The sequence below is a fragment of the Lampris incognitus genome, chromosome 2, assembly GCF_029633865.1.
Source record: "Lampris incognitus isolate fLamInc1 chromosome 2, fLamInc1.hap2, whole genome shotgun sequence".
Lineage (NCBI taxonomy): Eukaryota > Metazoa > Chordata > Actinopteri > Lampriformes > Lampridae > Lampris > Lampris incognitus.
Window position 1 is genome coordinate 97,131,120 of NC_079212.1, and position 24,872 is coordinate 97,155,991.

Sequence of the window (24,872 nt, forward strand, 5' to 3'; positions counted from 1 at the left end):
TGCACGACTGCGTGTCAGGGCCAAGCAGGGGGTGGGCCTCAGGACAGAGATGAGGAGGGTGTACAGCTACCTGCACAGGGCCATGCAGGGGGTGAACCTCAGGACAGAGTTGAGGAAGGCACAGGGCTGCTTGCAAAAGACACTGCGGCGGGTGATGGGTTGGTGGGTACTAGGAGGTCTCTCTTGATACTCTGTCGTTTCACTTGGTGTGAAAAAGGGCTAGTTGGCCGGCTAATGTGGCTGAAGAGCTGACTGATTATGTGCTAGCTAGCTGGTAACATGCTGGCACTAGCAAGCCAAAGTAGCCCACAAAGTTAGCTGGGTTGCTACAGTTAGCTAAGTACCAGATAAGATGGCTAGCTTGATCACTAAACAGACAGGGTCAGACTGTATTTGTACCATGAATTCCTGTCTGACAACTGCAAACCATATGCTACATCTTAATTTATCATTTTATACTCCAGCAAAGCAGAGTTAAATGAAATAATACAATGTGACTGAATAACTATGCAACTTCAAGAAATTCCTAAATAATAAACTTTATCTATATGCATATTTCCCCCATTTAAAGAACTTAAATGACTGTCCCAGATTACCCAAAGCATGCTGTCATCCCATTCTCAATCGTATTTGATAAAGTGGGACAAATAAATGTTTGGAAAAATATATATATATAAAAAAACAACTTTTCAACACTTTAATGCATATTTTGTTGCTTGAATAGATCACAAACATTGATAACAATTAGGGACATTGTCATATTTATGACAGATTTATATAATTAACATTATTCTTGTCAGAATCTTATGTCACTACTGCTTTCGAGTGGTGACCTTGTCATGCATTTCCCAGGGGAGCTTTTGATTGACATATGCCCTTCGCCTATGTGACATCACCCCCATGAAGTCGTTTGATTTTAGTCACATGACATCCTTGCTAAACCTATAGTAATAGTCCTTTTGACTAGAGTTTGTTTGAACAGGAAATAAACACACTGGAGCTTAGGTGTCCCACTTTACCCAATGTCCCAGATTACCCGAATTCACCCTAATTGAAAAGGACTGGGAGTACATAGTCAAACTGACAATTCTTATGTAAGAATATAATGCAATGTCTCACCATAAATCATGTCGGCGTAGTGCAGTTATTCCACAACATCTGTAAATGAGTTCAAATTGGTCCACTACAACCTGACAAAATTTGAAGAAACCTTCTGAGTGATCACCGACCAACCTTCAGAAGACATTGACAAAGCACTGGATGAAACTCACAGAGTTCGTTCACTGAGGTTCATTCAGAGTCCCTGTCTCTTGCTGTGAAATGTGACCTGTTGTTGTCGCTGCCAAACAGTCCTGCTGCCACAAGTGTTCAGCCAGGCAGTTTAGGATGGGTGCCACATCACCCAGCCCGTCGCTGACTTCACCCCCCACATGAAGCACAGGCAAGCCCCGCCCATCCTGGAACTCGGTCACCTCTCTCTGTGTCACATCACTGTGCATAAAAAGGTCAAATCTGGGATTACAGTAAAGGACAAATCACCTTGTACATTTTGCAAGTTCTTTTAATGCACTTCCCTGGACTTGTTGAACATAATGAAGGTTTAGCGATGACGTCTTAACTGTCATTTTCAAGTGATATGGAATTAAGGCTGTAGATAACATGACAAGGTTCTGAGTAAAAATCCAGCTTCAAAGCCTCATGGTCCAACTAAGGTTTAGAATGAGGAGAACTTGCGCAGTTGCTCTGATTTGTGGGAGACATGGTAGGGACCAGGGGGGGAAAAATAGATTAAGAGATTTAAAACAGATTATAAGAGATTTAAAACGGATTAACGTGGGATTGACTGACGCTGACATTAGCCCACAGTCATTCGTCATACTACCTCGGTGATTAAGAATCAATCACAGTAACAGCTGGATCCCCCAGCGCTAAACTGAAATACAAAATGGAAAGAAACCAGCAGATTGAATCTAAAGGAGGGGGGGGGGGTCCCATAAATGTCCAAAAACTTGTGGTACCCTGAAATGAGGCGTCTATGTACAAAGAGCTGCAGCTGTAAATCAGTTTGAAAAGTGAAAAATTTCAATCCCAAAATGGCAACCTCCACTTTATCCTCATAGAATATTATATTTTCATATCTAAAACAAGGTGAAGTTCAATGTGGCTTTTCTTACTTGAGATAATTTCATATCAACAAATTGTATTTCAAATATCAAAATCATTATTTTTGTGGAAACCTGCAAGTAAAGTGTTTTTTTTAGGGGGGGGGGTTCCGCCGTTTTTCTCCCCAATTGTACTTGGCCACTTACCTCACTCTTCCGAGCCGTCCCCGTTGCTGCTCCACCCCCTCTGCCAATTCGGGGAGGGTTTCAGACTACCACATGCTTACTCCGATACATGTGGAGTCTCCAGCTGCTTCTTTTCACCTGGCAGTGGGGAGTTTCGCCAGGGGGACGAAGCGCGTGGGAGGATCACACTATTCCCCCTCCCCTCTGCGCAGGCGCCCTGACCGACCAGAGGAGGCGCTAGTGCAGCGACCAGGACACTAACCCACACCCGGCTTCCCACCCGCAGACACCCGCAGCCAATTGTGTCTGTAGGCATGGACGGATTAATGCACGGGCCGACGGGGCCCGGGCCCCAGGGCCCCGCCCTTCTGGGGGCCCTCAAGATTAGCGAAATTACGTCCTCTGAAATCCGCCCAATGATTACCCCTTCTATAAATAATCATTACAAGAGGTAATGTCGATTACCAGGGTTTATATAAGACATGATTTCACTAGAATTCTCAATCATGGTGGCAAAATATTGTTACGTGCATGGATAAGAAGACACGCAGGTCTGACCCTTTAGTCGAGCGGTTAGCGATGTCTCCTGTGGTGCAAGCGATACGGGTTCGCTTCCCGGCCGCGGCAGTTCCTGTGGTTGCGTTGTCCCCTGAATTCGCTACAATATTTTTTTTCCAATTGTATGCCAAAAATATTACTGTATTATTTCAAATATGGATTCATTAGCACCAATGTACAATTAAATGTTATAGGCTACACATACAAACAAAAACAAAAATCATTAGGGTGATTCAAGACCCCCTCCGCTTTGCGTCGGGGTCCTGCATCACTCTGTTGGGGTTTATTTCGTAATAACCAGCTCACTGTACATTATCCCTTACATATTCAATGCATTCTGGGAGGTAACGTTAACGTGACGTTTGCGCGCCTTAGCAGTTAGTGCTGATGATGGGTGAAATAATAATAACAACAACAATAATAATAATAATAATGTAACGTTTTGTAGGTCCTTTAATAATATCACATGCGTTGCGTTGTTTCCGGTGATTACTGTAAGTCACATGACTAATCAAAACTGCTTGGTGAAATTGCATTCAGACTCTCTGGTGTTGTTATAGGGGGCCCCGTGAATTATTGTGCCCCGGGCCCCAGATTGGTGTAATCCGTCCCTGTCTGTAGGGACAGCCGACCAAGCCAGAGGAAACACGCGGATTCGAACCGACGATCCCCATGTTGGTAGGCAACGGAATAGACTGCTACCGTAAAGTGTTTTTTAAATGATAAAAAAAAAATCAAATGAACACAAGGATACTTGGTGCCAATCACCAACTTCACAACTCTGTCAGATGGCTCCGACCACTTGGCAATCTGATTTGGTAGATCGTCAAATGACGTCCTGTCAGTGAAGGAGAACAGCAGAAGAACAGCATCCACCTGCTCCTTACAAGACTGAAAAAAACAGATTTGGCAAAAGACTTGAGCAAATATATTGGCGCTATTTTAGAACCGACAAACAAAATAGTGTAAAACCCTAGTTACATTATTTGTGAATCGATACTTTTTTATCTTGTGTGAATATGTTATGTCATGCATACTGGAAGCAAGTGATCAAATCTGCGCAAGGCATTTTCTCCACAGTCCCACAGCTGCAGGCGGAAGAAAAGTACACGGCCACTTTCTCTCAGCTTGACTGGCCAATACACCACCGTTGTCTCGATACCTGTGAGGACAGTGATGACACAGATTTGGTCCTTGATAAACCTTCATGTGTGATTTTCATCATTATGAAAGACTCAAGTTTAGCAACTGCAGCTGAGTGTCAAATGGCAAGGGATGTGCAATAGATGTGTAATAGAGAATAGACGTTGGATAAGTTAAACTCATCGTTCTGGTAGAAATACCTTTATACGAATCAACACTATTTTTTTAACATGGACTAAGTAGTAAGGTGACCTTCTCTTGTGTTCACTGACACAGTACTCGTTCAAAGAGGAAGCTGTTGTTCATTCAAGCAAAAATGACATTTGCATCGGTCACTCGTTACCTCAGCCAAATCAACGATGAAACTGTTGGTGCGGAATATAGACCTACCCGTGGTTTCATAATGCATTTTAGGAATATTCAGCCCAGCAAGACGTGCGGCTAGAGCGGTTTTCCCTACCCCGCTCTTCCCTGACAGAAAGATCTTATAATAAACTGTGTCCACAGCTACATGAGGGGGCATGACCCGAGACTCCAACAGGCCTGGAAGACAAATTGTAAGAGGAACAGTCACATTTAGATTGGTGTCATGCAGCTTGGTAGTAGCTAACTAAATACTGAAATAACTGTAATCTAGCTAGAATTAGTCAGAGCCTGTAAAAAAATTGTGTAGTCATTGATAACTATATCTCGTCAATGCTAGATGAATGCAATCCTACTATATAGCTGGATGTATGTATGTGTGTATGTATTTATGTATTATGTAGCCATGTATGTTGTACATAGAGCAACCTGCTGGAGCCAAATATTTCTCCATACAGAAATGCAGTGTTGAGGAAAAACCCAGTAAAACATTCATGCCCATTTTAAGTATTCATATTTCAGGGAGATGAAATGACTTATCTGTTTTGGTTGATCTTTTAGTGTGGATCGTCCTAAAGGGATATACCATGGCGTTTACAAGCCAGTTATTCCTGTAACCTAGGTCAGTTTTGTCAGCAGATTTTGAACACAAGTCTTTCTAATTAGAACTGAAAAGAAATGAGAAACCCAAACTCTTCTCTCATGTAATATAAATGTATTATATGGAGCTCCCCCATAAACAATAAAAGGAGACGATGCTTGCTGTGGAGATTTATTTCATGTTTTTAGCTTTGAAAAAGTAAATACAATGGCATCCCAATGATCCCCCCCATCCAAGTCATCCTCAGTGTAGGCCTGGCAGTGTATAGATGTGACATTCAGGATGACCCATATCGTCAAATATAAAGAAGCAGATACACCTTCAAATGGAAAAAGGGACAAAAGTGAGCATTCACTTTTACATTCTTAATTGTACCTCCTTCTGAAAGAACATTTTGAAACTGTACAATTTGGTGGATACTCTTTTTTACGGTTAACAGTGTAAGATGGCGAGCAGTGGTCTTAAACTACAGTATGTGCTACACAGAGCCACGTTTATTCTGGTTTTCAGCCCAACCAGTCCTTGTTGGCACACCTTCAAATGGGCACAGTGGGAGAATAAGGGCATTTAGTGATGTGAAACGAATATGGACGCTTAAAGGGACAGTTCACCCCAAAATCAAAAATACATGTTTTTCCTATTAACTGTAGTGCTATTTATTCATCTACATAGTTTTGGTGTGAGTTGCTGAGTTTTGCAGATACCAGCAGTAGAGGCATCTGCCTTCTCGCAAATACAATGGAACGAGATGGCACTCGGCTTGTGTTGTGAACTACTCACAAGAAGACACTTGATTATTTGTCATTGTACATAGATACAACAAATTTTGTTTTCTGCATTTAACCCATCCTATGCTAGGAGCAGTAGGCAGCCGCAATGTAGCGCTCAGGGACTAACTTCAGTTCTTTTTTTCCTATTGTCTTGGTCAGGACACAGGCAGGAGTATTAACCCTAACATGCATGTCTTTTTGATGGTGGGAGGAAACCGGAGCACCCGGAGGAAACTCACAAAGACATGGGCAGAACATGCAACAAGGTCTGTTGATTATCTTGAGAAAATGGGTCATGATTTCTGGAAAGAAACATTGCTGTTGAGTTCTTCTAATGTACGTAGTATGTGTCCTACTCACAGAGGATTGGGGTATGGTTGCGATCACAGCATTGTAAGATGGCAACAGATGTACTCTTAGCCCCCCCCCCCCCGCCCCCCGGTTCCGTGATGGTCATTCCCTCTTCACATAGATGGCCTCTTTGACAATCTGTTCAAACCAGCCTTCCTCCCTATCAAGGATGTGCACATCTTCATCCCTGAAAGAGTGGCCACTGGCCTGTAGATGGGTGTAGACTGCAGAGTCCTGGCCTGACACATTATATCTTCTGTGTTGTGCTATCCTCTTGGCCAGAGTCTGTTTGGTTTCCCTGATGTACAAGTCGTGGCAATCTTCCCCGGCACTACACAACTATATTGTTCTGTTCGTGCCGATGGACACTCCCAGAAATTGGTCCACCTCAAGAGTCAGGTCCCCTGGCACAAACAGAGCAATATAGTGTACGCTGTTACGTGCCAGGAGGATTGCCATTACTTGTACATCGGGGGAACCAAACAGACTCTGGCCAAGGGGATAGCACAAAACAGGTGAGCGAATGCTTCAGGCCAGGACTCTGCAGTCTACACCCATCTACAGGCCAGTGGCCACTCTTTCAAGGATGAGGATGTGCACATCCTTGATAAGGAGGAACGCCGGTTTGAACGGGGGGAAAGAGGCCATCTATGTGAAGAGGGAACCATCACTGAACCGGGGGGGGGGGTTAAGAATACATCTGTCGCCATCTTACAATATTGTGATTGCAAACATTTCCAAATTCTATGTGAATAGTACACATTGCCATTGAAACTCCAGTTGATGTTCACGGCAATCTGCAGATGAACCCGGTCTTGTTTTCGGTCGTTATGCCCCCAATATTGTTTTGTAAGGGTGGGGATACCTGCAGTCAGTGGAGACTGAAGAGGCCACTTACATGAGTGATGAAACGTTTCTCTCTCAACAAACGTTGTGTCCAGATGAACTGATTCAACTTTCTCTGACTTTCTTACCTGGATTATTGAGCATGCATAAAGACTCCTTGACAGATAACTAATGTTTTTGTCCACTGATATGGTTATAAGCTATTGTTGTTGTCCATTTTTAATCTCAAAACGACTTAAAGTGCACACATTTAGAACAAGACCCCCCCCGTAAGCTCATTTATTGGACCTCAGTATTTCTAAACTCCTGCGTACGGCCATGCGTGCATGTGACGCGTGAAGGGGGGGGTTGCACGTCATAACAAATGTACTAACTAGGTTGTGTTGCCATACCGAAGCGTTTTCGTCTTTTCTTATGTAGTATTCTGTTGAAGAAGTCTTTACTCTCGGCGCAGCGATGCCAGTCGGTTACAACAGCGGACCCGGGTTGTCGGGGCTGAGCCATGCTGGAGATCAGGGTCCTGGTTAAGATCTGCCTGAATATAAAGACAACTCGGCTTCACACTGGGTCAGCTAGCTACCAAAAAAAAACAACCCCGAGAGCGACATTACATCTCAGTCGATGCGCAGAAGATCCTTGATTTTGACTAAGAGATGAGTATCAAGTCATCCTAAAGAGTCTTGTTGGGGTGGACAAATTGTTTTTAATCCAAAACTGTGATTGCAGAACACATTTAACGAAAGGAACGCGTCCGGTTGGCCAAACGTTCCGTAAACTAAAGCCTCCCTTGACAACGTGAAAACGTCACTTCCGGAAACGGGTTGACCGTGCGGTGGCTTCAAGCCACTAGTGGGCGCTGCGTTCAAGCGGCTCGCCCACACAGTGAGCGGAACTGGCTGACACCGACAGGGCGGTTGCGTCTGGATATTGCTTTCGAGATGACCAACACAAAAAGACAAGGAACACACGCCCGTTAATTCCTTTATTTCCGTTGTGATTCATATGCACAATGAGACCAGGGGGAGATGACGCATTATGATACCCTGCGGGCTCTAACCGTCAGATTCCCGCCGCTCTCCAGCGACGACGTCACAGACATGGGGTCCACGTCCATGGGTAACTTGCATTTGTGGGCGAAAGTGTTTGTAACAACGCCATCCCCTCCAACCTAGTATGGACAAGTATGAACAACAATTATATAAAGTAGAAGTGAATGAGTCGAGCAAAAGCTATATACATTTGTTGTTTGGAAGTACCTCATTTTACTTAAATTATATAAAATATAAAACTGAGGCTAATCATTCACAGTTGTTTGATTAGTTAGACTTTATTAGTAATTATTGCGTTTAGTGATTTAGCAGTACACGTGGTAATTTAGCGATACGTTTAGCAATTAGCAATTCAGTAATACATTTAGTATTACGCTTGTCATTATTACATTGGCTAATTTCTTGGTTATTCAGCAGAATAACACAATCTAAAGTTAAACCAACAGTTTGCTTCAGAGCTGGTGGCTGAATTCAAAGAATGTTTTCATCATAATCTGAAACCTCGATCATTTTGTGTCAAATGCACTACTATATATAACCTGGTAATCAGAGGGCATCTTCTCTGGAAAACTAAAGCTTCCACTGCCCCAAAGTGGCCCAACAAGTTTCCTTTACAAAAGCATTCCTATTGTTCTCAAGAAAATGATCCAGATAATGATAACAGTCATCATTTCCTTATTGCATTGCTCACCTTCTCCGCACGGACCTCTATGAGGTTATTGGACGTTGTGATGACTACATCCTCAGGGGAAAAATCACTCACACACACTGTGAACTGAACTATGTCTCCTATGGTCTGGATCTGCCCCGTGGGGTACGCATGGCCTGAAACAGTATTCCACATCACTTGTCAACCTTTATATTTTAACAGCTAATGGTAAGGACATAACGTGTCAGCCTACAGATTGCGGAAAAAAACTAGAAAAGAACAGGATTTTGTCTCATGTTACAAGACAAAAGAACCACGCAAGTTAAAAGTCTGTCCAGCCTCTCCTCTCAACTCACCGGTGGTCTTGAGGTCTCTGTCATTCTTGTGGCATGGTGATCCAAACCCTTCCGAGAAGTCGTCTTGACTTTTCTCCATTCAGGCTTTCGGTCTCAGATGCAGAGGTTGGATTTTCAGCATCTATTGTAATATGTGAGTGGAACTCATTCCGTCTTTGGGAGTTGCAGCGTTATTTTCCTTGCCCCAAACTGTCTTCATTCCCCTTTGTTTCAGTGTCATTGCATACTGGTCTTTTATACTGGGAGCATGAGACTCTCGTGTATATTAAAGGGTGTGGAAGTGTTTCCATGACAGGGAATACGCTAAATTCATCAGGTGCGTTAGAGCAAACGTTGACGCGCAACTTATTTTTAGTTTGCATTCAAGGCTCAAATTATTAAAATACTGCAAAATGAACCACACAACACACTTCTGTGAAGGTTGTGCAGAATTCCAAGGGCGGTAACGGAGGAACAACTTGTTGCAAAGAGAAATAATGAGGATAACTGGTGCACAAACATAAGACTATAAGCAGGAGGAATTTCACAGGTGATTCAGATGATCATGAATCACATTTGAGCAGTGGTGCCACATTTCATTCCAATGCTGCAAACTCACAAACGGAAACCAACTCCAGCTGTGATGCACACGCTGCACAATGCCCCAAAACCAATTGACCAGTCACTTATATGGAAGTGAGTCAGGTCACAAGGCAACGTGGTTTTTTATTCAAACAAGAAAATACAAAGCCTTGAAAATGTGCCAGTTCAGTGTTATTCCTCATTTACTGATATAAATAGAAAATATAATAAATATTAAATAATCATGGACAATCGGTATTAAGACAGGCTGCAGAGTAAAAAAAAAACCAACAAAAAAAAACTTGTAAAACAACTGACTTGTGGAAAATGCATTAGTAGGTACACAAAACGTGGGTGACGTACAAAACATCAAACATTACAAGAAGACTAACATACTTTTCCCCTGAGCAGCATAATTTTGTATTTAAAAATGTCTGATTTTTAAACAAACGTGTACAAAAAACCCACGGACTAAAGGGTCCAGAAAACACTGGCAGAAAAAGTCTGCTTGAAGAAGCTGTTGAGGTCGAGAGAGCCCTATAAAATGTTCCTCGGTTTTAAGACATCCAATTTGGACATAGATACAAGACAAAAGGAGGCCTGTGCCGTCTCATGTTTCACACACACTTTAAGGCTTTTGTTTGCTATATTACACGACTCGTCTTTGTGTTCAATAGAATGAGACATCTTTACACAAGTATAAAATAATCCTCTCTGTAATAAAGTACTTCAGTATTTTCAATCTCAGTCTTTTCTGAGTGGCTTGGATGGTCCTCTTCAGTCATGCCAAGCTACCAATAGTCAGTCTCGGTTTAACCCCGACTCGGTCAGTCCTCTTTATCCATCAGTGAAATGGCATGGCTGATCGGGGTGTATTTGCTAATTGGTTGAAGGCTCGCATCACACCGAGAACACATTTAGTGAGCTCGTCTGGTCTTTGAGGCCAAGGATGCTGTAGGCTATCCTCTTCATGTGACCGGGCAGCCGTACTCCGACATTCCTGATGTCTCTGAAAATAAAAAGACAGTTCTGCATTGAACTTGAAGTTGTGAAATATGCACAAAGCCAAAAAAGAAAGAAAAAAGGATTTCCAGTTGTGCTATGTTTAGCATGTGGACATTACAATGATGCTTCGGAGGGCGTTGCATTAGGAGAATGAGAGGAATGACAACAGGCACAGGGAGAGTTGTGGCATTACTGATTTCGGAAACATGGGATAACACATGTTGTGCTCGGACCTCAATACTTTCTTTGTGTTATCAGATATGTGGCAGTATGCCAGTTAGACCGACGCCGTGTGGTGAGGTTGCATCTGCGCCATGTGTGCACTTACTCATGCCTCATGGCCAGCACCTGCTCCATGGTTGTGATTCCAGCGCAGGCAAAGCTTTCACTGTACTGGCTCATTTTGATGGACTCCAGCCACTCAGGCACCGACCTGAACATCACGCCATCGCAGCCACTGGTGCTGGGCAGGCGGATGGACACGCTACACGGAACAACATGAGTAAAGCACTCATTATCTGCACTTATATTTTTGCAGCTGGGCTGAATGCTAATTGGGTATGTCTAAACACAAGAGTAACGGGTTTTAGGGTCAACATACCGTGGATCAAAGTCAGCGATGGTTTTCAAAGACTCCGGGTTTCGCAGCAGTTTATCTAAAATGTTGACAATATCTGAGAAGCGGGGTCGTTTGGAGCGGTCGTGCAACCAACACTGTAACATCAGCTGGTAGACGGCAGACGGGCAGTCCATTGGCGCAGGCAGCCTGAATGCCTCGTTGATGACTTTCATAACCTAAGGAAGAGGATGGGGTCTGGTTGAGGCAGTGCTTTAAGATGAATTTTGGACAATAGGAAAAACCCACCAGTTTGAGGAAGCAGTTTATGTGTTGACATTAACAGTTTGCGGGAAGGGGTCTGTGGGAACTAGACTGGCTATGAGGCTCTGAGCCATTTTCAAGCACTACCCAGGAAGAACAAATCCTCAGTGGTAAAACACTGGAGGCCACGTTGCTGACCTAAACCCAAAGCAACTTTTCAGTTTCACCAGATCTGCAGGGCGGGGGCATTTGACTAATGAAACATACCTCGTGGTTACTCATGTCCCAGTATGGTCGTTCTCCAAAGGCCATAACTTCCCACATGACAATGCCAAAGCTCCACACATCACTGGCTGAAGTGAATTTCCTGTATTCGATGGCCTCGGGGGCAGTCCAGCGAATGGGAATTTTACCTCCCTGACAGCAAAAAAACATGAGCAAATCATTTTTAATGGAATAGAAATGGGAGCCGCTGAAGGTGGAACAGTATGGATTGGACACCCGAGAGTGACCGTGCCTTCAAATTCTGCCATTTTATAACAAGGAATTATTTCAGGGGTTGTTTTGAACTCCCTTTTCAATTTTCTTCATGGTTTAAAAGATGTTGCTGTTGGAGTGTTGGACTTACCCTGGTGGTGTAGGTGCCCTCGGGATCGTCCTCCAGCACACGTGAGAGGCCAAAATCAGACACTTTGCACTCCAGGTTGCTGTTCACCAGGATATTTCGTGCGGCCAGGTCGCGGTGGACATAGTTCATGTCTGACAGGTACTTCATACCTGCGGCTATTCCACGCAGCATTCCCACCAGCTGGTATGATGGAAACTCTCCATCGTGGTCCTACAATTAACACACATAGTAACTGTAACAAGAGTAACCCCCGCTGCTTTACATGGCACATTATAATGCTAGCCAAGTGGATGAGTGAGTACTTCACTTTGCTGAAGACAGCTATGCAAAGATTAGCATACGAGCCATGTTTTCCAATCAGCATATTACATGTATATTGTAGTAGTAGTAGTAGTAGATATTACATGTATTATTGTAGTAGTAGTAGTAGATATTACATGTATACTGAAAGGCTTTAAATAAGTCAACTAATCCCTTCATTCACAACAAATGAGTGCACTTACCCTTAGGTATATGTCAAGAGCGCCATTCTCCATGTGTTCGGTCACAATCATGATGTGTTTGACTGAAAATTAAAAACAAAATATTAAAAAGTGATCATTTAGTGAAGAAGTAGCACTTCTACTATCACTACTACTAGAAGTAGTACTTTCACTGAAGGGAAAAACCATCTTGATAGAAAGGAGAGAATATGTTAGTGTGCGTGTGTGTGTGTGTATATATATATATATATATATATATATATATATATATATAAAAGGGCTTACATTTGGTGACGACTCCCTCCAGGCGGATGATGTTCTGGTGTGAAAACTGACCCATGATGCTGGCCTCGCTCAAGAAGTCCTGCCTCTGTTTCTCAGTGTAGCCAGGCTTCAGGGTCTTAATGGCCACTGACACGTCTCCTCGCCCTGGAGCCTTCATGATCCCGCGAAACACCTCCCCAAACTCTCCTGTTACGGCAGACAAAAAAAATGAGATGGCGAGATTAGCAACGCCGCTGTAAAAAAAAAATGCAGTTACGGTTCGAGGAAATCAGACACAGCGAGAGCCATTCGGCTGTACATATACCTGCACCGATGACTTTTTGTTTGGTAATGGCGCTGGGATGAATCTCTGTCGCAAACTTCAGGATGGCAATGTTGGGGTCCTCGTACATGTGCGGGTCAACGTAGGTCTTAAGAGGTTTCAGCTGATCTGAAATGGGGAAAAAATAAGACACTGATCATCTGGCTATACATAAATATCACGACAATATTTGTCTAAATATAGCATGTTATACTTTGTGTGGACTGTCACTCGAACAGGTACTAATCTTAAATAACAAAATATGAGCCGTGTTTGTCTACCCGTAGAGAAGTAGGGATCTTCAGGCCCTCCCCTGCCACGAGAATTCAGCTTCCTGGGAGGAAAACATGCATGATCACTAGGGGATTAAACAGCATACAGATAGATTAGTAATTGTAGGTCAGTGTTCGCCCAAAGACCAAGGCTGTTTTCAACAGCAACACTGCCTATTACCAATGAAGCCCCCGTTATCGTCGAAGCAAAGTGTCTTTAATTTACTGAGGCTTGAGCCACATAATCACACAGTTGTCAGCTGCGTAGCCTACATTTATTCAAATGACACAGGCTGCAAGGAGGGCTGTATGGGGTATTGTTACCAACCTCCTTCGCATCAGCAGAACAACCACCACGATAAGCAGCATGACGGCGCCTCCTACCACAGCTCCCAGTACCACTGTGGAGCTGTTCTGGATCTTGGACTCCCCTGTGCAGGCGAACGGAGGCGGATCAATACGTCAGTAAATGTCATGTACTAAATTAAAATGTGGACAGGTTATGAGAAAACTTGATGGGTAAACACAGATAACACAATTTTAATCTTCATCATCATATTTTTAGGGCTACTCTTACCCAGTGGCTCCGTGTGAAACTCGTGCTCCATGCTGTAGCTACCAGGGTTGCCTTCAGGACTAAGCGCTTGGACCCTGAAAATGTAGGTTGTGTCTGGAGAGAGGTCGTTGATCTGGACCGTGCTTTTGTCCAGAACCAGGACTGTGTACGTGGTCACATCTCGCTCGCCGTCATCGTCCTTCAATGGAGTCATTGGGGGGGATATGGATTTCAGTTTTGTTTCTTTCATCTTAGGTGTATTGAGACAGGTAGGCCAGTTTAGGAACCCTATTTAGCAATTGTGTGACTGAGTGAGTGAGTGAGTGAGTGAGTGAGTGAGTGAGTGAGTGAGTGAGTGAGTGAGTGAGTGAGTGAGTCAGTGGAAGGGAGCGCAAAACACTCCATCTCACCTTCCTGCGGTACATGAGCTCATAGCGGTGACTGACGTGAGCGGGAGGTCGACGGGACAGGACCCAGGACAGGGACAGACTCGTAGGGCTGCGATCATCCAGACGGATTAACGTCACTTTGGGAGGATCTGACAGTGGTTGAAGGAAGGACAGCAAAACAATAATTACCAAGTAATCATAGGTTTTTGAATAGGTCTTTGGAAATGAAAGCCTATGGGGTTCAGCGGCCCACTTTTCAATGTGCTCAATGCGTAATAAGCCCTTCAGTCAATCAGCCCCTGGAACGATCACCACAGTACTATGTAAAGATAGCAAGGTTTATCGTTTTATCGAATAAACCACTAAACAAGTAGTGCAAAGGCAATCTCTTAACATGTGACGGAGCTCACCCGTGTAGTGGAGAGTGGTGGCGATAGTAGACGTGGGTCTCTGGCTGCTGTACTGGGACACCCCGCTGTGCGCCTCCACAGTGAAAGTATAGTTGAGATGGGAATCCAGCTCACTCACTACGACCGTGGTCTCCTGCAGGTCTGTGGGCCCCGGTTGAAAACGGACTTTCTCGCCACAAGGGACGCACAGGTCCCCGTCGCAGTGCTCACACACCACACTGTAGGTGAGGTCACTGCGGCCTCCTGTCACCAGCGGAGGGGCCCAGGACAGCTGCAGCCTGCCCTCTGCTGACAGGGTGGTGGATGCCAGGTCACGAGGGGCACTTGGCGGCGCTTTGGGAGGAAGTGAATGCCACAGTTGTTAGCAAAGCGTCTCCCTCAAATCAGGTAAAACCGCCGATGTTAAATAATGTTAAGAATGCAAATATTTCAAACACACCCTTTCTGTTAAAAAAATAAATAAAAATCTCAGAGCGTTACGAGGCGGTTTGAAGACACATACAGCACACGGAAATAGAAAGCAGAACAGACAAAGCTTACAGAAGTGAACTATCTATGCCAAGTTGAATTATCATCGGTTTCTTCAAACGTGCTTGTATTGCTAATTCGGCAGACATAAAACAAACCAAAAAAATAAAACCGTAGTACTTACCAGAGCATGCTGATGTCGGAGGGTCAGAGGTCGACCGGTAGTATCCTTCATGGCATGGACATTCAAGGGCACCAGCTGTAGAGGCCACGGTGTTCTCAGGACAGACCTGGCACGCCTCGCTGGATACGGATGGATTGAAGTAGCCTGGCTCACATTCTGTGTGACAGAGAAAGTGGCTGTTACTTGAAATGTGGCTCACAAGCGCAACTGCAAGGTATTCACATGGAGCCGCCACACACACATAGAGCCTGGTATAGGAAGGGATGATTGATACGGCTGCTGAAACAAAACCCTTGTCTGTGAAATCAGTTCCCCGCAGCTTGGCCCGGAAATATTTGTCATGAGCAACCTATAATCATTGAGTCTTTGTATGCCGAAAGAATGTGATGGGATTTCCCACCCCCGACGATCTGCACCCACTTGCCTTCAACCGCCTGGAGCGCTGCTCTCAGGTCTCACTGTTAGCGTCGGCCAGATGACAGCTAAGAAGTTAAGTCAGCCTTTCCCCTGAGAATGTTCTGAAACTGAACACTCTGGCAGAAAATGTGGGTGTTTTTTTACAAAAAGGAAATGGCATCTCGGAGGTGTTGAGGTATCTTAATTGACCTTAAGGGAAACAGAAACAGCAGCCTTCCATTCCGGGACACGGGAGGTTAATGAGAGTGCAGACCGGTTATAAGGATGCAAGAGCTGCAAGTCTCTCCCTGCCTGAGCTTCCTTCCTTCCCTCTTTTCCTCCCGCCAGTGCCAAATGACACCATGTTAAGGAAGAACAGTTGCGACAGGGGTAACCGGGAAGTGGAGAGGGCTGCCGGGGTACGACGAGAGGGACGAGAAAGAGGGCCGTTTACTCCCGAGACATGAAAGAATCGAATCTTTTCAAAGATCCCTTCCCTTTTTCCATTTCACCGTCTCTCCCTGGGGGACGGTCTTTCATCCGGCAGCCGATAGGAGGGAGTTGGGGATTGAAGACAGACGTGTCTACGGCGGGCCGCGGCGTTACTTAGCCGCGGTGGTGGAAGGACCTTTGCTCTACAACCAATACCACAATAGATGAGAGGGAGCGTGATTCTGAGTGGGGGGGGGGGAGTGGGGGAGGAGGGTTGAGATGAATAGATGGACTGATGGGGGATGGGTGAAGGTCTGAAGCACCAACAGAAGTTCTCCTTGGGGAGTCACTTGGGGTGTGTGTGGGGGGTGGGTGGGGTGGGCGGGTGTATAGGGTTCCCTTTTTGACTAAGAAAAGGGGGCCGGTCTGTTTCATCTTGAGCTGGAGCAGCAGGACCTCTGTCACATACCGCAGAGACCCCAACCCTATTCTTCTATTGTCTGTGGGACTGGACAGAGCGGTGCCATAAATATGTTGCATTAATCAGGGAAACGTGCAAACGGCGGCATGCGTGCGCCTGCATGCACGAGCCGTCGGCGCCGTTGTTTCTAGCCATAACATGAGAAAATAATGAATTCTCATCGGAACTTAATCACAAGAATAAAACTTTGAAAAAGGGAACATACTATTACGTCAAGCAGGCGTTTTATTTAGTATACCTATGAAAAGGGGTGAAATGTCCGGTTGGTCGACTGTGTTCCTAAATTCTCACAAACAAATCACTTTTTTTTCTTCTTTTTTGGCCTTGTTGATGTAAATAGTGCCTCTTAGTGTCCCACGCCCCCTTTGAATATGAACCCCGTGTGAATAGGACTGATATTCCGCACTGCTGCATCTGCTAATTGAATTCGTTTTTCCCTCTTTGTATTGGCCCTTTGTTCTAATGAGTGGGAACACGGATTAGGCAGCTCATTGCGTGTGTTAACGACCGGATGAAAGACCAAAGAGAGGTAAAGCAGGGCACGTCATTGGCCAACAGCTGTCCTGTTGGTCTACTAATTCTCTTGACTAAATTACACTCCACACCTAACTAAGCAGCCACGATGCTGACCACCCTCATGTGCCAACTGGCGGCCCGCTCCCCACCCTTAACTCTAACCAAGGACAACCTGCTCATTTGCGTCAGTCAGCATTCCTGCTCAGCTCCCGCAACCTCCGCTCCCCCCCCCACACACACACACTTGGGTACTTCAGCAAAAACCCACATTTGGGATAGGGGCTACTCATTATGTGAATAAATGAGTATAAATAATCACAGAAATAGTTTTTTTCTTCTTTTAAACACAGGGGGAACATGTGAGGAATTCTTGCTTGACTCTCTTTTCCAGAGTATTGTCCAGGAGGTGGTGAAGGGACCATGGAAACTACGGCGTAATAGTCACAGAACAGGTTTCCTGTATCCTAATAATAAGGTCATCCTCCAGACTTCGCAATCACATTATTTCCTGCCATTAATCTCCCCCCTCTTCCTCTCCACAGCTCTGAGCCAGCTTCCGTTTCAGGTGCGCGTTTCTGTGTTTTGCCAACGGACAGAAACTTCCGGGTCTGGAACATTCCTGAGCAGCATCTTCCCTCCCTGGTAGCCCTCGCTACGGGCCCCCTTTTTGGAAGTGCTACTCCAGAAAAATCCACCCTTGACAAATGTGGCGGATTAGTAAAACCCATCGGCGAAATGAGCGATTTCTCGCCCCACCCGCTCGGGCCGTAGCGGCCGGTTGAAAATAATCTAACCGTCTCTGCCAGTCAAGGTGACTAGGCTGCATAAAGGGGCCACAGAGTCATAAACCACAGCCTGACTCAGTTCACGCTGTGATAGGCGTGTCGGCACCGGCCCTGTAATCTGTGGTTGGCGTTGCTCTGGCAACTGACACACACACACATACTTGCGGGGAGAAGACACAACACTCAGGTACTATTGCTGGCAGGTTCTCACCGCCCCTCCTTAAGTCAATCGGTGCTGTGAGGTGACGTGAGGTTGAAAGAATTCCTTTCAGAAATCCCCGCGGCTCGCTCCCTCCTCCCTCGTCCGTCTTTGCCCTCTCTCCTCCCACGTTTCCTCCAGATAGTTCAACACACACCACACCCCGGAATGCCAAGAGACAGGCCAACTTCCACTCAAACAAAGAGAGCAAATATGAACCCTGCCGCCATGTCCCTTATTGTACTGGGCAACGTATAGTTCACTGGCACTCTCTATGCACTTGCAGTTTCACTTGAGGGCCATTACATGCTTCAGACTTCACACATTCCTCCCCTGTTCTCACTGTCTGCCACTAAAAGGAGACGTGGCCAAAAGTATTCAAGAAGGCCCGCTGTAAATTCACAGTCATCTGTTGCCGCTCTACACATTTGTTTTAGAGGCTATCGTCCCACGAGCTGCAGACTGAGTAGCCCTGTAACTACGAAAAACGCCACTCGAAAACGCCACTCAAAAACGAGTCTTGGTGCCATTTTTCCGTACCACCTCCAGCCATTCTCCTTATCCATAAAACAGCACCCCGGCCCAACCCAACCCCTGACAGACCGACGGAGGAAGGAATGTATTGGCCAACAGGTAAATGGATGATTCATAGGGATACCTTTTCACCATGGTCAACGCTTCCCACAGTACCTTTGTCTGTGGTGCTTTATGAAGAAACACCAAAGGCGGCCTCCATAGCCACTAAAGTGACACAAACCAAACAAGTTCGGATCCCACCCATGTTTCCTCCCCATCTCATGCACAATCCTGTTTTTATCTCACCTACCTCATGGATGGTAAATTGTATGTGGACTGCATTTATAAAGCACTTTTCTAGTCTATCGACCACTACCGGCGCTGTACAGTGTACCTCTCACATTCATAAACTGATGGTGGAGGCTGCCATGCAAGGCACCAAACCTGCTCACCAGGAGCAGTTAGGGGGTTCAGTGTCTTGCTCAAGGACACTTCGACATGCTCCCTGGAGGAGCCGGGGGTTGAACCGGGAACCCTTCTGATCACCAGATGACCTGCTCTACTTCCTGAGCCGTGACGCCCAAGAAGCAAGCCACCTCCTCTTTTTGGTGGGGTGTTTGAAAGATTGTTAAACAAACCAGGTACAATTAACGTTCCTGTGCTGTTAATTCTCAAACCTCTCCAAAGTGGTGGTTAGATGTTGCACATTCCTACATTTCAGCAGTGGCTCTTTAAACACACGTGTGCACACACACACACACACACACACACACACATACACGAGTGTATTATTACATAGTTCTGACATTGCTTACCTTGGCAGGAGTCGCCGTTGGCTTGGTAGCCTGCGCGGCATTGGCACTGACTGACTGGCACCACCCATTTTCCCTCAGCTGTGCAGTAGATGCGTGGGGTGGACGGTCTCACAGCATTCGCCACACAGGATCCCTCCACCTCCCTGAGGTTATCAGCCACCGTCTCCGGGAAGGCTGCCAAGCTCTGTATCGTGGAGGGGCACGTTTTGTAGTAGACTCTGACAGAGAGCAGTGCGACGCAAGCCCCCATATCCTGGAAGGCCAGATAAAATCCTTTCCGTGACAGAGGCCCAACAGTCCTCGTCTCCATATTGATCTTCAGTGCACCTCGCCCCCGCGTGATCTCGTCGGGAGCTATGGTGGCTACTTTGCGGAACTGGCCCTTGCGGAAGTTGGTGCCCACGTCGGCGTCGGCCTCTGACGTGAACAGGTTAAAAGTCTCTTTGCAGGCCAGCGAGGCGCCGTTGAAGGTGTTGCAGTCTCGCACGACAAAACGGAGCTCTACAGAGACCCGTGTGATCCCGGGACGTCGCTGGATGAAGGTGGTGCGTAGCCAGTTGTCCTGGTCAGCAGCATCCACGTTACATACGCTGTAGGTATAGAGAAGGGAGCCATTCACCACGGTCTGGACTATCTCCCACTGCGATAACAGACAGGGACAGAAATGGAGAGGAGGGGGTCAGTTCAAGGCTCAAGGGTCACTGTTAAAAGACACAATAATGAAAGGAGAAAAAGTCCCCCCCCCCCCCGTCCCAGATGCTAAGTGTAGGGTTCGGAGGCTTTGTTCTTATGGAGAGCCAGTTTTACTGTTGAGACAACTCTTTCCCCCCCCCCCCCATATGAGGTGAAAATCCCATAAACAGCAGAAGTGAGACTGCTACTTTTTCCACACATTAGAAGGTGCGTGGGTCTGGCCATGTGCTGGCCTCACGACGTGTGTGGCTTTCCACTAACGCACAAGGATGCATGTCTGTGAGGCAGACAGCTCCAACAAACACTACCGTGGAAAACCAACTACCATTTATGGCATTTAACAAGCTTTGCAAGTTCGGCGCAAAGGCACTGCGGCAAAAATTGGCTGCAATTAAGACTTGTTAAGAGAGGGAAGCCATGACGAACAGAAAGATTAAAAGGCTCCATTATCCATTTACCACCTCAGTCGGCATCAGCCAGAGGATGTTTCGGGGGCTGAAACCAGTACCACATTTACCCCGACTTCAGCTGGTGCGAGAAGACGGGGCAAAATGAGAATTAAAGCTTTTCAATCCAGGGAAGAGAAATTGACCCCGAAACTTTTTGCAAGTATTACAAAATATGAGACACCTTCACACACACGTTTTACATATAATCTGGACAGCGGTTATATTCTTTGGCTGAACAGGGACGAGTTGAACAGCTTTGATCGGGTAGATATTTATTAGAGACAATGAATGACGAGACTGCAGCTGAAGACAAGTCCTTTGAGTGCCTCGGCACAAAAAGGAAGATGACGGAGGGTGTATGCTGCTCTCGAGTCAACTGCACAAAATGTCTGAACGCCTCTCAAGTGTGAAAAAAAGAAAAAGAAAAAAAAAGCTGACTGAGAAATTGCAGTCATCACAAAGCCCAACGGAGATACTGTGAGGATCTGTGAGCCTAACAGCCAAACGAGCAAAGTGGCCGTGAGCTCTGGAGCTGGTCACGTCCCGTTGCTTTTTTTAGATGGAAAGCCACTGAACTATAGATAGAGAGATGGTTCTCCCACACTCAACCAGTCTCAGTTTCCTTTCTCTTTTAGTCATGTCTTGTATTCCGCCACCGCTGTTCAGATCCTCTCTTGTCTTTTATCTCCGTTCAAAATAGACAAGCGTTGGGACTTGCGGCCTTCGCCTGGAATGATAACGACCTCTTGTTGCGTTTGTATTTAGAAAGCGCACTTCTTCGGTACACTTCAATGTATTTTGAACCTTGACATTTCAGTCACGTTCACAGTTCGAGCAGAAGCTGCAGTATGAAAGACATCGGTGGCAGGTCTTGGCCGGTCCCGCTTTTCTACGGCTGCCACTCATCTGCCACCGTCTCTGCACGGAGGCCGTTCTGATGCAACCAACGAGGCCCCAAAGAGCAAGCGGCCGCCTGGCCTTCACTCAGTTTAAAACCTCACGAGGAAACCCAAAAAGTCGGTTCTACTTCACTTCCGCTTACATAAAGAGGAAAGGCTGGTCACAACAACATGAGTCGTTTTGCAACTTGGGAAATGAGCATAGAAATGTAACACGGTGAGTATACTCACCCCATCCTCGTACGGTGACGTCAGCCATCCCAACTCTCCTCCTGAGGCTTTCATATCAAGCAATATTTCTACAGGAAAACGATTAAAATGCATCGTAAGAGATATGTAGCACCACATAAATATCAAATTACATTTATCTGACAATTATACCAATGTACCAAAGGGGGGGGGTGGATTTCGTTAATGAAAACAGTGGAATATGAATAGTTGCCCATACTTGTAAAGGGCATGTAATTGTCTAATTGATAGTATACTCATAAAACCTCTGGAACAAACTGTGCTAATATATATAATTCTTATGATTTATCCAATGGTGGGAAATGGCTCGGCTTTACTACACAATGTTGTTCCTATTCAGGGTCTGGCGTGCCAGCAGCTTTATGGGGGGGCGCATGTCTTGTCTCGACAGTTTAATCGAGCATGTCCATCTGATTCAACTTTCTATGGACCGTGTCCCCCCGGTGTCCGACCATACAGGACTAATAGTTGTTGAGACGGGACGGCAGCATGACGAGTCAAGTGTCTCGGATTTTACACTGAACCACGAGTTGGACCCGGACCCCCCCCCCGTCACTTAACAATTACATTTTGGCCCAAAGCTTGGGTGATCCGTTTCTCAGATCCCTTTTAAATGACATTTAAGATTAGGTGAGGGTCTGTGTTTAACCCGGATAGGACAATCAACACTTTCGATCAGCTTCAACAGGCTACACGAAATGTTGCCTTTTTTTTAATATCCGCCCACTTATCTGAAAGTTCAACAAAAAAAAAAAACGTTGATATGGTCCTACCTAAGATAGGCTAATTAAATAAGAGTGGGGGAAAAATAAACAACGCCATCACATGATATAGCCCAGGCTATCAAGTTGAACGACTTTTTCCCGGTCGTGTGTTAATAAGTACGCTAAAGGCAGAGTAAAGAAGAAGCAGGCTACTTACGCTCCTTTGACTGAAGGCTGCTGTATATCTGGCTGAGGAGCAGAAGCGAGAAAAGGTTGACCCGACGGGAATCCATGTTGCTGAGATTTAAACACTCATCCAGGACACTTTCTCATAAGAAGGGCTCGCGGTGTCCTGCCTCTCTCGCTCCGCCGGCGTCCTCGGTCGTGTGCGCCGCTCACAACCCCGCTGACTAACAGGTGGCGTAACGTTCACACGCCCCCGGGCCCTCTGGAATGCGGCAGCTTTCCATATATGGTGAGTGGGGGCGTGGCCAGGCCCGTCTGACCACACCTGTCCATTGATACTTTTGCGCTGCTGTATACTATGAACTGTAAAGCAAGCGGAGGACGCTTCTTAGCTCTTCAAAAGTTAGTCAGCTCAAACTCTGGATTGTCACGGTGTTTATAGTGTTTTGCTTTGCTTTTCTTTTTAATGTAAACAACGGCGTCTCCAACCCGAACCAATTTCCTTCAACCTTGCCAATAAATAGATGAATAAAAACCTACTTGTTATCAAAAAGAAAAAAAATACTCCATCGTAAAAAAAAAAAGATGGCAAGTGGCGGTGCGCAGATTTGTTGTCACGTCTGAAATAAGAGGAGGTTAAGTCTGATCAGGGTTTTTTAAGTAACTGAGACAGGAGAAAACCTGATCTTGAAGCTAGAGTATAGTATTTACACTCGAGCGTAAAGAAAATTACTTTTTTTGGTCTGATATAAAGTGCAAAACCATATTTCAAATAAGGGTGTAAATACAACAAAGACTGACCTTTTCTGTACCCAAAAGCAGCTCAATGATATCACTTACTAGTCCTCTTAATGGTGTATTTGCACTTGTTCTTAAATGCAGCTTGCACCGCTCTTTAAACAGCTTTATTTGCAATGACGTTTCAATGCCATGTGTAAATGTGGTCCTAAGGACTGAAACGGATATTTGTAAGAAAAGAAAAAAAAAGATGATAAAATGAGCTCCAACTGAACCATTGGTGGTTTTCCCTGACATACACTACATGGCGAAAGTATGTGGATGAGTGGATTTGGTTATATCAGCCACATCCATTGCTGTTAGATGCATAAAATCAAGAACACAGCCACGCAGTCTCTATAGACAAGCATTGGCAGTAGAATGGGTCGTACTGAAGAGCGCAGTGACTTTCAACATGGCACTGTCACAGGATGCCACCTTTCCAACGAGTCAGTTGGTCAAATGTCTGCCCTGCTAGATCTGCCCCGGTCACCGGCAAGTCTGTTATTATGAAGAGGAAACGTCTCGGGGCAACAACAGCTCAGTCATGAAGCGGTAGGACACACAAGCTCAAGATCAAGACTGAAGATTCAAAGGTTTATTTGTCACATAATTCACATACAAGTACAACGAGCAGTGTAATGCTAATTGGCAACACCGAAATTGTGCAAATAGAAGGGAAAAAACACACAAGTAAGTAGGAATAAAATTTAAAAAGTTAAAAAATTCTCGGAGCATACAGAAGGTATACTCTGATAGATATCTATGTACAAATGTGTGAATAACATACAAATGTGCATGTGCAAATAGTCTGTATGAAGGAATACATATACATATGTATTCATATTTGTATGCACATGCACTGAGCAAAAGCTCACAGAATGGGACCGCTGAGTGCTGATGTACATACAAACTGTCTGTCCTCAGTTCAGCACTCATTACCGAGTTACAAACTGCATCTGGAAGCAACGCCATGAAATGGGTTTCTGTGGCCGAGCAGCCGCACACAAGATCACCCACGATCGCCCCAAGTTCACCGTGTGCAATGTGAAGCGTCGGCTGAAGTGGTGTAAAGCACACCGTCCTTGGACTTTGGAGCAGTGGAAACGTGTTTTCCGGAGTGATGAATCACACTTCACTATCTTGCAGTCTGACAGACCAATCTGGGTTTGGCGGATGCCAGAACGCTTACCTGCCTGAATGTATAGCGCTAACTGTAACGTTTGGTGGAGGAGGGGGAATAATGGTCTGCAGTGTTTTTCATGGTTTGGACAAGGACCCTTACTTCCAGTGAGGGGAAGTCTTAATGCTACAGTATACAATGACATTCTAGAGAATCGTGTGCTTCCAACTTTGTGGCAGGAGTTTGAGGAAGGCCCTTTCCTGTTTCAGCATGACAATGCCCCGTGCACAAAGCAAGGTCCGTGAAGACATGGTTTG

At 45.4% G+C, this 24,872-nt stretch overlaps 3 protein-coding genes across 6 annotated transcripts; all 3 read right to left on the reverse strand.

Annotated features, from left to right (window-relative positions):
• Positions 1 to 691: 691 nt before the first annotated feature.
• cplane2 (ciliogenesis and planar polarity effector 2) lies at positions 692 to 7,804 on the reverse strand. The gene is made up of 5 exons (XM_056275019.1): positions 7,313 to 7,804; positions 4,380 to 4,532; positions 3,884 to 4,008; positions 3,601 to 3,737; positions 692 to 1,512 (listed from the first exon to the last, which is right to left on the reverse strand). Exons 1-5 carry the CDS (start codon positions 7,422 to 7,424, stop codon positions 1,281 to 1,283), a joined length of 759 nt encoding a protein of 252 aa, XP_056130994.1. The 5' UTR covers positions 7,425 to 7,804; the 3' UTR covers positions 692 to 1,280.
• An 84-nt stretch (positions 7,805 to 7,888) lies between these two features.
• LOC130107826 (heat shock protein beta-7-like) lies at positions 7,889 to 9,231 on the reverse strand. The gene is made up of 3 exons (XM_056274596.1): positions 8,975 to 9,231; positions 8,661 to 8,794; positions 7,889 to 8,088 (listed from the first exon to the last, which is right to left on the reverse strand). Exons 1-3 carry the CDS (start codon positions 9,051 to 9,053, stop codon positions 7,954 to 7,956), a joined length of 348 nt encoding a protein of 115 aa, XP_056130571.1. The 5' UTR covers positions 9,054 to 9,231; the 3' UTR covers positions 7,889 to 7,953.
• A 349-nt stretch (positions 9,232 to 9,580) lies between these two features.
• On the reverse strand, positions 9,581 to 22,858 carry epha2a (eph receptor A2 a). Of its 4 annotated transcripts, none has more exons than XM_056274593.1 (17): positions 22,687 to 22,858; positions 21,748 to 21,815; positions 19,476 to 20,115; positions 15,336 to 15,491; positions 14,684 to 15,016; positions 14,295 to 14,422; positions 13,906 to 14,134; positions 13,657 to 13,759; positions 13,338 to 13,390; positions 13,060 to 13,185; positions 12,756 to 12,941; positions 12,492 to 12,553; positions 11,989 to 12,198; positions 11,628 to 11,777; positions 11,142 to 11,335; positions 10,869 to 11,024; positions 9,581 to 10,544 (listed from the first exon to the last, which is right to left on the reverse strand). In XM_056274593.1, exons 1-17 carry the CDS (start codon positions 22,760 to 22,762, stop codon positions 10,436 to 10,438), a joined length of 2,979 nt encoding a protein of 992 aa, XP_056130568.1. In that variant the 5' UTR covers positions 22,763 to 22,858; the 3' UTR covers positions 9,581 to 10,435. The 4 variants fall into 4 exon arrangements, with proteins under 4 accessions (XP_056130568.1, XP_056130567.1, XP_056130569.1 ...); XM_056274592.1 differs by having other exon boundaries at positions 13,338 to 13,414; XM_056274594.1 differs by having other exon boundaries at positions 9,582 to 10,544; positions 13,338 to 13,414; positions 13,906 to 14,083.
• Positions 22,859 to 24,872: the final 2,014 nt, after the last annotated feature.